The sequence below is a fragment of the Giraffa tippelskirchi genome, chromosome 9, assembly GCF_054371585.1.
Source record: "Giraffa tippelskirchi isolate mGirTip1 chromosome 9, T2T-mGirTip1v1.2.pri, whole genome shotgun sequence".
Lineage (NCBI taxonomy): Eukaryota > Metazoa > Chordata > Mammalia > Artiodactyla > Giraffidae > Giraffa > Giraffa tippelskirchi.
Genome location: NC_137283.1, coordinates 134,199,794 through 134,212,727, shown reverse-complemented (window position 1 = coordinate 134,212,727; position 12,934 = coordinate 134,199,794). Strand labels below are relative to the sequence as shown.

Sequence of the window (12,934 nt, the reverse complement as noted above, 5' to 3'; positions counted from 1 at the left end):
GTTCAATCCTTGGAGAAGGGAATGGCTACCCACTCCAATATTCTTGCCTGGAGAACCCCATGGACAGAGGAGCCTGGTAGGCTACAGTCCGTGGGGGCACAAAGAGTCAGACATGACTAACAAAGCACATACATTCTTTAGTGGAGTGAGCCATATAAGATGGACTAGCTGGCCTCTTCAGATTTCTTCTATACCTGTACATCTTTAATTTACACATTGAGAAACATAGTATCTTAGAAAAACAGAACCAGCCTAAGTCTAAGTCTGGTGTGGTAATTTACTAGTTGTTATTCAGCTACGTTTGTAATGTGGATTTGGGACAATTCAGAATTACACGAATCCTCTGTCGTTGGAAGGCTGAGGTTTGTTTCTGTCGGGAAGTTTGTGCGAGCGTGAGTCCACTGATTGAGGGAGTGATTGTGGTCTGCCAAGAGTCCTGTGTAAAAAGGAAGTCGTTTCTTCTAACATCCTTGTTTGTGTTTTTGAAAACTGTTTCAGTTTATGTCCTGTCTCCATTCCCAGGCCCAGCCCTCTCAAAGTAAACAGATGACAAGCAGTGGTGGTAGAGACTTGGTGATGCAGGGGTGGGGATGGAGGTGGAGGAAGGAAAGAGATTTCCTTAGGGCAAGAAGATTTTAAAGGAACCCATATGTAGCTGGGAAATAACCTCAAGTGCCAAAACCAGATGGGATTTATAAAATCAAGATCAGTCAAATCTGTAGGTGTAAATATAGGCTGCTAGAGACTTCATGTGGAGAAGGAAATGGCAACCCACTCCAGTATTCTTGCCTGGAGAATCCCAGAGACGGCGGAGCCTGGTGGGCTGCCCTCTATGGGGTCGCACAGAGTCGGACACGACTGAGGTGACTTAGCAGTTAGTTAGAGACTTCATGTGTTTATTCTAAATGATCAAACACTGGATATTCTTATACTAAACTCCAGCTAAATTAATGGCTAAAGATGAATTCCTGGCACATGCCTAGGTGCACCACCTCATCCTGTTTATCTCCACCCCTCTGCTTCTACTTGCCCAGAAAACTCATTTCTGATGCTTTATGGAAGAATAGACCCTGAGCTCCCTTAATTCAAACTGTGTCACTAAAAACCCTGAGAGGTTAAAAAGAAGGAAAGAAAGAGAGAGAGGGGAAGGGAGAAAGAAAGGAGGAAGAGAGAAAGGCATTGAGAAAATAAATTTCCAGAATCTTAACTAAATCTGGAAAATAAGCCAAATTTAAAATTTCCCTTCTTTCCAAGTCTGCTCGCAAGACCTTAGCTGACCCCACTTGAGTTAGAATGTTCTCTTCTGCAAACAAGAATTAATTGCAATCCATGATTCAGTAACATTGGAACTCACAAAAAGGTCCCACTTATATGCCTGCCTACCAAAATACATATAAGTTAAAACAGCAGTAATAATGAGATTCCTCTATTTAAAAGCAAGCAATTCTGTAGTATTAAGTTATCAATTATATACAAAGGACTTGTCAAAAATTTAGCTGTTCACATGTTTCCATGTCAGTAGAATAAAAAGGAAAGACAATTGCATCACCTGGGAGATGATATTGTTCTATTGTGCAAAAGTCAAAAAATAACTCTGGAAGACTTGGGGTGATGATTGGTCATGAATACTAACATGGATCCTGACTATACCCACCTAAGGCTCCATTAATTCTCAGCTACACATCGTGGGTATCAATTTGTAAAATGTCAAGGCATTTATTGAAATACGAAGTAGCCATTTCCTGACTTACTCCAATAAGTTAAACTTTCTGTAGAAAGTTTTTAAATACTTAAAATGTAAGTATTTATCTAAAAACTTTGAAATTCCCCTGAGAAAAAAACATCTGACTTTGAACCAAAGTAATGTGGATTGACATTTCCCCAATGCCATGTTCAAATACTACATTCAAAGGAAAGCTATGCCCAGGTGTCATGAATTAATAGAGTTTGTTATAATCATTGGTTGATGTGACTATGTGTGATTTTAATATATTTATAATATAGTTTATATGCAAATATAGTTTATATATAAAATAGTTATATATATAGTTAAATACTATATATATGTGCATGTAGTTTGGATAGTGTTACAATGAGTATGTACTTTTTATGATTTAGAAAAAATAAATCTTTGCTTTTCTGGTGGAGGAAAACTATATCTTTAAGTTCAGATTTTGATGTACCAATTTAGGAATTAAAGCTGTGCCAATATAGTACTTCTATTTAAAAAAAAATAAAGCTGCCATATATATGCTTACCATCCTCTAGAAATTTTTACAGAAGATACACTTTGAACAAAATTACATGTGGATTCCCTAATGGCTCCCCTGGTGGCTCAGGTGGTTAAAAACCTGCCTACCATGCAGGAGAACCAGATTCAATCCCTGGGTCCATAAGATCCCCTGGAGAATGGAATGGCAACCCACTCCAGTATTCTTGCCTGGAGAACCCCATGGACAGAGGAGCCTGGCAAGCTACAGTCCACAGGGTCGCAAAGAGTCAGACACTGACTGAGTGTTAGTCAGACACTAACATATAGCACATAACACATACACATGTGGATTAAGTTATTCACTGCAGTATATTTGTAACTACAAAATATTGGAAACAATTAAAGGTTCTCACATAAGAGATTGACTTAATTAACCATGGTAGTCAATTGATCTTTGACAAAGGAGTGAAGGCAATACAATGGAGCAAAGCTAATCTTTTCAACAAATGGTGCTAGAACAAGTGGACATCCAAGTGCAAAGAAAAAAAAATTAATCTAGCCAGAGACCTTACATCTTTCACAAAATCAGCTCCAAATAGATCATAGACATAAATGTAAAATAAAAAATTATAAACTCCTAGTTCAGAGCATAGCAGAAAACCTAGATGACCTTGGGTATGGTGTTCAGATACAACATCAAAGGCATGATCCATGGAAGAATAATGTAACTATACTGAAGAGGGAAAAATTAATCCTAGTCATTTTGGGACACAGAATCTGATTATAAATTCTAAGTCTAGACACACAAAGAACCGAAAACATTTCTTGAATTCTACTTAGTAGATTTTTTTCTCTCAATGGTATTGGTTAGCAATTCCTTCATTCCTTGTATTGTAAGATTGAGCAATGAATAAAAATATTGATAATGTTAGGAAACAAGTTTCTCACTATTGGAGAAGGAAGATATTATTATGAAATGAGGAGTTAGAAAGGACCATGTAGTACTGAAATGAGGAGTAGAAAGGACCATGTTGAACTCATTGCATTTTATATGTGTAATTATAAACACAAATAGAGAGACACAGACAGAGATGTAGCTATAGACTACTTTTGTTGACTAAAGGAGCCTAGATACAGTGATGCTCCAGAATTAATTAGGACACCAGCACCGAATAAATAGAATCAGAGCTCCTTGGAGAAATGGCTGATTTCAGAGTTAGCAGAGGTCATACAAGATGAGCCTAAAACATTTATTTTTACCAAAAAGTAAGGAAGTTCTTAAAAAATAATGACGTGTCAAAAGGACATAAGAGCCTATTTATAGGAGCTTACACAGGTCAAGTTTGAGGGTGATTTGAGTACCAAAATAAACAATGATTCAGTGTATTTTAATCAGTTGGAGTGAAAAAGAATCCATGAATCTCTACAGATAAAAAAACAAATAAAAAATAAGAAGGGGACTCTTTTCCTTACAGTAGAAAGCCAATAAATGTAGGAGGAATAATGGCAGTTTTTAAAATCACCCTTTGGCACTGTCATTGTAAAAATTGAATCAGGAAAGAATCATTATTGGATACTAAAGACAGGTAAAAATTTAATGAGAAACAGGATACTTTTAGGTTCTCAACTATCTCACCACAAATAATTCCCAATTTACAAGGAGCAAACACACTCTGCAGAAGAAAAACCTAGTGAACACCAACGTAACCACGGGACCAAATTTGGCATCAGTAGTAATGGCAAAGTTGAACATCTTGTGCTCCCAGAAATGAAGCGCTGAGGGCAGGGTATCACTGATGTAAAAAAAGTGAAAGTCACTCAGTTGCATCCAACTCTTTATGACCCCATACAGTCCATGGAAGTCTCAAGGCCAGAATACTAGAGTGGGTAGCTGTTCCTTTCCCAGGGGACCTTCCCAATCCAGGGATCGAACCCAGACCCAGGTCTCCCACATTGCAGGCAGATTCTTTACCAGTTGAGCTACCAGGGAAGCCCATCACTGATGTAGCATTTGCCAAAAATACAAAACATTATGAGGAAATATCAGACAAACCCAAACTGAGGAACAGCCTACAAAATAAATCAACTCTTACTTGGTAGGGGCTGAGGAAATGTTGTACCAAAGAGGAAAGAAAACTTAACGCAATGCATGATTCTGTTTGGGGGGGTCACAGAAAATAAAACATTTTAAAGGACATAACTGAAGGTGAGAAAAAAACTGGATTTTATCTGGAAATTAAAAAATGATATTGTATCATCATTAAATTCCTGACTGGTTGTACGAATGTCCTTGATATTAGGAGATACACCCTGAACTTTTGCTGCGTAAATGGGCCTGATGACTCCAATGTACCCTCAGAAATTTCAGGGGAAAAATTAAAGCTATCCATAAATATACATAGTGAGAATATTAACAATTAGTAAAGATGGGTGGAGGTTATACAGAGTTCTTTATGCTATTCTTACAACCTTTCTGTGTCTTTCAAATTCTTTCTAAATAAGTATTTCTTTAAATGCAACTAACTGTATTTTTTACATTTTTACAAACAAGTTCATTATAAAAACTAGACTACATACTGAAAGTTATAAATTAGCAATTGTAAATCTCCTGTAATTCCATAAATTGTTGACTCATTGTCTTTCCTTCAGAATGATTTTACACATGCATATATCATTTTAATGAGATGATACCAAAAAAAGTACAACATTACATAATCTCTTTGCAAAAATATGTGATTTTAGTGTTTCTCTTTGTGAAATTTTTATTTCTGTGTTGAGCACCCATTTAATCTGATACCAAAAACAATTTAGTTACTTTTAAGAAAAGTTCAGAAGTAATGAGGGCATCCAGAGTTTAAATGCAATTCAACACTAAACCATCCTTCACTTGTCTTGCCACAAAGTGGGGTCTAAATTCCAGGTGGTCTTATCTGGTTTATAGGCCACGGTGGGGCAGAGGACCACTGATTGGAGGAATTCTGTATATATACAGAGCATCAACATTTTTGAATGACACATAGCTGGAAATAATTTCCATCTTTTTGTCTTGTCTTTCAGCCTCTCTGTATTGTACATTTTAAATCCAACTCTTTATGTGGAGTTAATAAAAATCCAGTGACCCTAAGCTAACATTTAACTTAGCTACAATTAATTCAATTGAAGTCATAATAGTAATAGTCTGATTTTTTGTAGCTCAGGCCACAAGATTTTTTGTCACCAACAAAGCCTGTGTCCCTTGGATGAACTGGTGTATATATATCAGAAATGAGTCTGGAACACTGCCAGTCTGCAGATGCTAAAATCTGACCAATACTATTACCCACCAAATGAGAACTGGGATCTCTTTGCTTAATAATCACATTTAACAGCAAAATTCTGTAAAGTAATTATCCTTCAATAAAAAATAAATAAGTTTAAAAAAAATCACATTTTGAAAAATTAAAGAGATACATATATATATAAAGTAACTTGATTTTTTTTTAATTTTTGGCAATGTCAAAGGGCACAAAATAAAAATTTTATCTCCATCTCTCAGTATTAATTTGTGCCACCCTGGCATAAGACACAAATCAAGGGTTGACAAATTGCAGTCCATGGACCAACTCTAGCCCACATCTGTTTTTGTAAATAAAGTTTTAGTGAAACACAGTTACTCCAATTCATTAATGTATCATCTATGACCACTTCCCTGATGTATTAACAGAGTTGAGTAGTTGCAACATACTGTATGGCCTAAAAACTTTTATTATCCAGCTCTTAAAGAGATTGGTGTAGACGGTAAAGAATATGCCTTCAATGCAGGAGACACAAGTTCAACCCCTGGGTTGGGAAGATCCCCTGGAGAAGGAAAGGGCATCCCACTCCAGTATTCTTGCCTGAAGAATCCCATGGACAGAGGAGCCTGGCGGGCTATAGTTCATGGGATAGCAGATTCGGACACAACCAAGACACCAACACTTTCACTTAAAGAGAAGTTTTGCCAGTCCCTTAAAAATGATAGCATATTATATGTGCTATTCTACCACTCTTTGCTCTTCATTTAACAATAGCCATACTGTCATCAATATATAGACCAACTTCTTTGTTTATAGCAGTGGAATCACATTCCATTGTTTGTTTAAATAAACTCCATAATTTGCTCAACTGGGCTTCCCAGGTGGTGCTAATGGTAAAAAAACCTCACCTGTCAATGAAGGAAACATGAGATGTGAGTTCAATCCCTGAGTTGGGAAGATCCCCTGAAGTAGCAAATGGCAACCCACTCCAGTATTCTTGCCTGGAAAATCCCATGGACAGAGGAGCCAGATGGGCTAGTATATAATGTCGCAAACAGCTGGACACAATTGAAGCAACTTAGCATGCCACACATAATTTGCTCAACAAGACATTTAGGTTGTTTTCTGGTCTTTGTATGGAGAAGGAAATGGCAAGCCACTCCAGTATTTTTGCTTGGGAAATCTCATGGACATAGGAGCCGGGCGGGCTACTCTCCACGAGGTCACAAGAGTTGGACATGACTTAACAACTTAACCACCACTACCACTTGGTCTTCGTAAAAGATGATACTTTCATGCATTTGTGCAAAGTATATCTGTTGGCACCACTTTTACAAATGAAATTATTGAATGAAGGCAATGTGTATTTTTTTTTATTTTAATACACATTGCCTGATTGCTAAGTATAAAAAGTTTTATAACAAAACTGATGTAGAATTGATTCAGTTCAAAAGTGAGACCTACTTCTCGCACTCTGCTTTCTATTTAGATGATGCTGGGAAGAAAAAGATAGACAAGGATTATAAATGGGATAATAAGGAAGGAATAACGTAGCACAGTCTGTGCAAACTGTGTAACTTTAAAACGTTATATTTTTACAGAAATGAAAAAGAGAAAGGAATAATTAAAATTACACAATACAGCTTTTAGAGGAGCTAAGGAAAATAGACAATTTTATTTTATGGTCTTCAACAGGAAAAAATCATTCACAATTTGCCAAAGTTGTTTTATATATTAAGTTAAATAACAGTTTCAAATGTGGGCAAATATGTCTTTAGTTGCAAAATTTCAGAGACAGGCTGTACTTTTTCCTGATAAAAGTCAAGTCCAGTAAGAAGTTCCACATCACGCACGCGGGTAGTATGTACATTGAATCTTTCTTCAACCCAAAGAGATTCTGATTTATTTTCCTGAAACAGAAAAGCAAAAGATTATTTCCCCTGGAGCATGGCTTTTCATTAATGGAAAATTCTTTTATTACTTAGAAATTGTCCTTTTTCCTGTGGTTTTTTTGTTTGCTTGTTTTTTTCTGAGGTATATAGACATACAACATTATATTAGCCTAAAATGTCAAACTCATTGATTCGATATTTGTTCTTACAGTTTTTATTGCCATAAATCTTAATTTGATAGAGCTAAATTTTGTTGTATGTTAACATAAAAGAAAAACAAAAGTACAAACTATACAATAGCAAATACAGACTGCCATAAAGTAGAGCCATTTTTATATTTATTTCAGATATAACTTTTTTAAAGAAATGAAACATTAAAGATGAAGTCAAGTCTCACTCAGTGCTAATCATTGTCATAAGTCAGTGTGAATCCAGTCTGTGTTTTTTTAACTTTTCAGTTCAGTTCAGTTCAGTCGCTCAGTCGTGTCCGACTCTTTGCGACCCCATGAATCGCAGCACACCAGGCCTCCCTGTCCATCACCAACTCCCGGAGTCTACCCAAACCCATGTCCATCGAGTTGGTGATGCCATCCAACCATCTCATCCTCTGTCGTCCCCTTTTCCTCCTGCCCCCAATCCTACCCAGCATTAGGGTCTTCCCCAATGAGTCAACTCTTCGCATGAGGTGGCTTTTACTGAACGTCAATATATATATATATATATATATATATAGCATTGATTTATGTTTTCAAACTGATATAAATGATATAAATGAGATTCTATACTTTTTCATTCAATTTTATGTTTGTAATCTATTCATAGCGAAATATCTAAATCTAGTTAAATCATCTGCTTTTAGCCATGGTTTGTGGCAGCTCAGTTTATATTGATAGTATGTTTGGCATTATAAATAATAGTGTCATAAATAAATTGGCACATGTCTTCCATGTTTAAGAACATGAGTTTCTAGGATATATAAATGAAATTGCTGGGTCATAGAGGACATGTAACTTTAACTTTACCAAATAGTAAACCTAACACCCCTCAAACAATTTACACTTCCACTGACAGTGGAGGATAATCCCCACTTCCCCACACCCTTGCCAAACCATGTTGTGAAATAGTGCTTTATCCATGTTTAAAGTTTATTACTCTGAGTATTATTGAGTGTCTTTTCAGATATTTCTTGGCCATTTGACTTCCAGTAGGTTTTTAACTAAATATAAAAAATAGTATACTAAAAAAATAAAAATAAAATAGTAAAAAAATTTTACCATAAATACTGTACATATATATATATATATATATATATATATATATATGGGTTAGTTCAATAATTTGGAGCCATGGGTTGCTATGCAGTTCCTTATTCTTCATTTTTGACTTTTCTGACGGTCATATGAAGTTGCTAAATTTCTAGCTATTTTTTAAAGTGAGAAAGTTTACAAGTTCGTTAATTAGATAAGTCTGCATGAATAAATTTCAATTGACTTTAGCATACTTGTTCACTTGTTTTTTAAATATGCAAGTTTAAAATAGGCAGCTACTATTTGAGCCAGAGGAAATAGAAGAGGAAATCACTGTTTCAAATCTCTAAAGTATTTTTCCAGGTAAGATTCGTGAGGTGAGTTATTGTTTTTTAAATAAATATGTGATGTGCTAATTTTAACTCATATTTCTAATGGGAATCAAATTCAGTCTTTTCTTCCTGCTTTTACTCTTTAGGGCTTCTCTCATAGCTCAATTGGTAAAGAATCTGCCTGCAATGCAGGAGACCCTGGTTTGATTCCTGGGTCAGAAAGATCCCCTGAAGAAGGGAAAGGCTACCCACTCCATTATTCCGGTCTGGAGAATTTCGTGGACTGTATAGTCCATGTGGTGGCAAAGAGTCGGACACGACTGAAAGACTTTCATTTCACTTTTTCACATTTTAGCAACATTGAATGGTTTTGATCACTTTTTCCATAAAGTTTTCTCCCATTTGGCTTTTATTATTCTATTTTCTCCTGGCTTATTTGGTATCCATCTAACTGAATGTTTAGTGAACACCTGACAATCTTTTGTAAAACTGCAAAGAAGTGATCTTAAAGATCAACATAATTATACCTAGGCAGGGGTAATACTCAAGCTATTTCATATCAGATAGTTTACCAGCACCAACCAATCTGAATAGAATTCAGCTATAGACAACTGCTCTAGCTGTACTAATGCATCCCAAAAGAATAGAAGCCTTGTGTATATTGAGTTTCTATGAACCATATTTAAATATATGCTTTTGATCATTTATATAATCCATTTATTAATCTATATGTATTACACCTATTACATAAATTGCATACACCCCAAATAAAACTCAATTTGTAAGTTTTTTGAGGTGATATTAGTTTCAGTATTTTTCTCTCCTAACTACTTCCTTATTCACTGATAGTCTGGTCTTTGCTGGCATCACACTAATGAAACCATCTAGACGAGGATGACCTAACTTAGCGGAATTTTTGTAGCCCTTTCGCTTAGCTGTTCTGAAAGTTCCTGCTTTATTTTCCATAGCTCTGCTCCCTTATTCGATGACACCTTCTGTTTCCTCAGCTTACTTTAGTTTTTTGCCCTCCTGGAAAAACAGACATCTGATCTTTGGACCTCTTCTTTCTTTCGTTTGGCAATTTCATTTCACTCCTGTGATATAATACAAAATCTATCTCTATAATCTCTATAATTCTGATCTCCTCTAAGTTCCATACCTGTATTGTCTTATCCCCAATTCTATTTACAATACAATTGTATACCCCCAATTACATTTCCAGGCTTCCCTGGTAGCTCAGATGGTAAAGAATCTGCCTGCGATGCAGGAGACCTTGGTTCGATCCCTGGGTCGGGAAGATCCCCGAGAGAAGGGAATGGCAACCCACTCCAGTACTTGGCCTGGAGAAGTCTATGGACAGAGAAGCCTGGCAGGCTACAGTCCACAGGATTGCAAAGAGCTGGACACGAGTGAGCGACTAAGCACACACACAATTACATTTCCAACATATACTAAGTTAAAATATGGATAGTCACATGGAATTACAGCAACATTCTCATTCATCTGACAGGAAGTTAATAATACAAAGTTAAGGGAAAAAAGAAAAAGGAGGAAGAGGGAAGAAATGATGGAAGAACAAAAGGAAGAAAGAAAATAAGAATCGAGTTCTCTACGTCAAGTGTGAGGTGGAGTTGTGAATCTACCATTTCTACAACTGGTGCCAGTTGCCTCAAACCTCTTGCAGTGTGAGTATCTCCACAGACTCAGTGATTAGAATATTTAAAAATGCAGACTTTTCATACAGTATGACCCTTAAAGCAAGTTAACTATTTCACAGGTTCTTAAAGCACAATTATTTGTTCTAATACTAGTGGAAGTTTTGGTGGATTCTACATCACTCAAACAGTAAAGAAACTGTCTGCAATGCAGGAGACCCAGGTTCTATCCCTGAGTCAGGAAGATCCTCTGGAGAAGAGAATGGCAACCCACTCCAGTATTCTTGCCTGGAGAATTCCATGGACAGATGAGCCTGGTGGGCAATGGTCCATGGGGTTACAAAGAGTCAGACATAACTGAGTGACTAACACTTTAACTTTCTTTTCAAGGTACAGCTTGAGTAGGTACTATAATTTCTTGGTGATTTGATTCTAGGTGATTTTATCTGTATACAAGATTTCACTTTATGTTGACTTTAGAATGCAACTCCTTCATGAAATGTGATTTCTTTATAATGACTGCCATTTGCTTACTGTTTACTGAGAATTCTTAGGAGTCTATATGAAATATTTAATTTTCACAACAACATCATGAGGGGGTGAATTGTTTCATACATTTGAGGAAAGTGACACTCAGCTGTTTCCCCAAAGAGGCCAAATCAGTAAATGAACTCAGATATTCAACTCCAAAACCCATGCATTTGCATTCTATTCTTTACTGTAGCCTCTTAGGTATTCAACTAGTTTCTCAATTGAAGGACTACAAACAACAAATTAATCCTTCACAAACAGCTGATCATTTTCTGTATTTCTTGGCCAGTCACACCTAAATTTTCAGTTACCTGACTCTGTCATCCTGTCTCTTCCCTCCTTCGTATCAAATTGACAGTCACATGTATCAATGTCACAGCCTCTCTTATAATCATAGCTTGTTTCATATTCATCATATTATGTCTCATAGTTCTGTTTATCTGATGTCATGCCCTGATTACTATCCTGTCAATTCTTTAAAATTTTGGAATATGTCCAGTTTATTGGTTTTTATGTCTTAGTCAATAGAAATGATGCTTTATTAATTTTGGGATCATCTCCACTGTGGATGCAGAGGAAAAGCTTTGTACCATTTGTGCTTTACCTTGAAGTGTAGTGGAATTTTTAGCAGATAGAAAAGAAAGGCATTCTAGAAGAGAGAAGCTCATGAGCAAGGACATGGAGGTAGGGAAAACTAAGAGCTGATCAAATAATTTCAAGAACTTCAGTTGGCCTGGAACTTGGGTCTGTAAAGTCAACTGAGGGTAAATTGTGAAAAGCCTTAAGCACAGGCTGGGAGATTTTTGCTGTTTTTGTACAGTATTTTTGTTCAGGGTAGATAGGTAATCAAAGTTTGTGGATGAGAAAATACTCGTAATGAAAAGCTAAACTTTAAGATGAGGAACTTGGTTGTGGTATACAGAGGTAAAGGGGGAAAGGACAGGAGACAATGAAACTACTTAAAATTCATTTTCAAAAGTCCTGATAGAAGGTAATAAGGGCCTAAACCAGGGATAGCAAATAGTTTCTTCTTTGCACACCCATTATGAATAGCTACCTAGAACCTCTATGATAAAGAACTATTTATTCCTGATTGAGTGGAAAAGAGTATCACACCGAAAGTATCAGTCACCAAAGTCTGCCACTAGAAGACCAAGTGCATAATAATAGCTTCCCCTTGTCTCAACTAAATAAACTTCTGACAAGACAAATAGGAAAAGTTCCAACTATACAACATCTCCTGATAGCTTCTTGTTTGGAAACTCTTCATAGTTCTAGGACTGTGAGTGATCCATTGCTTAGCCTCTGACCTTTGTCCTCCATTTCTAGTCAGTGAAAGCAACCGTCGAACACTTAAGTTCAAACCCTATCTTCAAGACTCAGCTAGAATGTTGCTTTCTTTACCAGAAAGTATTTCTCCTTTGAAATCCTACAACAGTTTTACCTGTCCCTCTTTGTGCCACTTATTTTTCTTTTCTCTATTTGACTAGGCTTCTAAGTGCTAGAATATGAGCCTTTTTTTTTTTTTTTGCTATAATTCATGTCTGATTTATTTGTGTATTGCCCAGAGTACATAGCATGGTGAAGGCAGTTACGTGTTCAATACCTGAAAGAATAGAGAGGAATCTCAACTTGGCCTAGAACCTAAGCTTTAATCCATCTCTAATAGCCCATGGGATTTTCCATGTGAACGCCCATTTCTACAAATCAGATGTGCCTACTCTTAATTATCCTACCTACCTGCCAAAATAGCTCTCATTCCTAACTTCCCTTTCTTTTCCCTAATTGTC

At 36.3% G+C, this 12,934-nt stretch overlaps 1 protein-coding gene across 2 annotated transcripts in view; it reads right to left on the bottom strand.

Moving 5' to 3' along the window:
• Window positions 1–7,131: 7,131 nt before the first annotated feature.
• The window catches only part of ENPP3 (ectonucleotide pyrophosphatase/phosphodiesterase 3), a 71,942-nt gene continuing 66,139 nt past the window's right edge, over window positions 7,132–12,934 (bottom strand). For both annotated transcript variants that reach the window (XM_081529085.1, XM_081529087.1), the window contains one exon: window positions 7,132–7,397. In XM_081529085.1, the coding sequence (XP_081385211.1) occupies window positions 7,227–7,397 (171 nt within the window). In that variant the 3' untranslated portion in view covers window positions 7,132–7,226. The remainder of the gene's footprint in view (window positions 7,398–12,934) is intronic.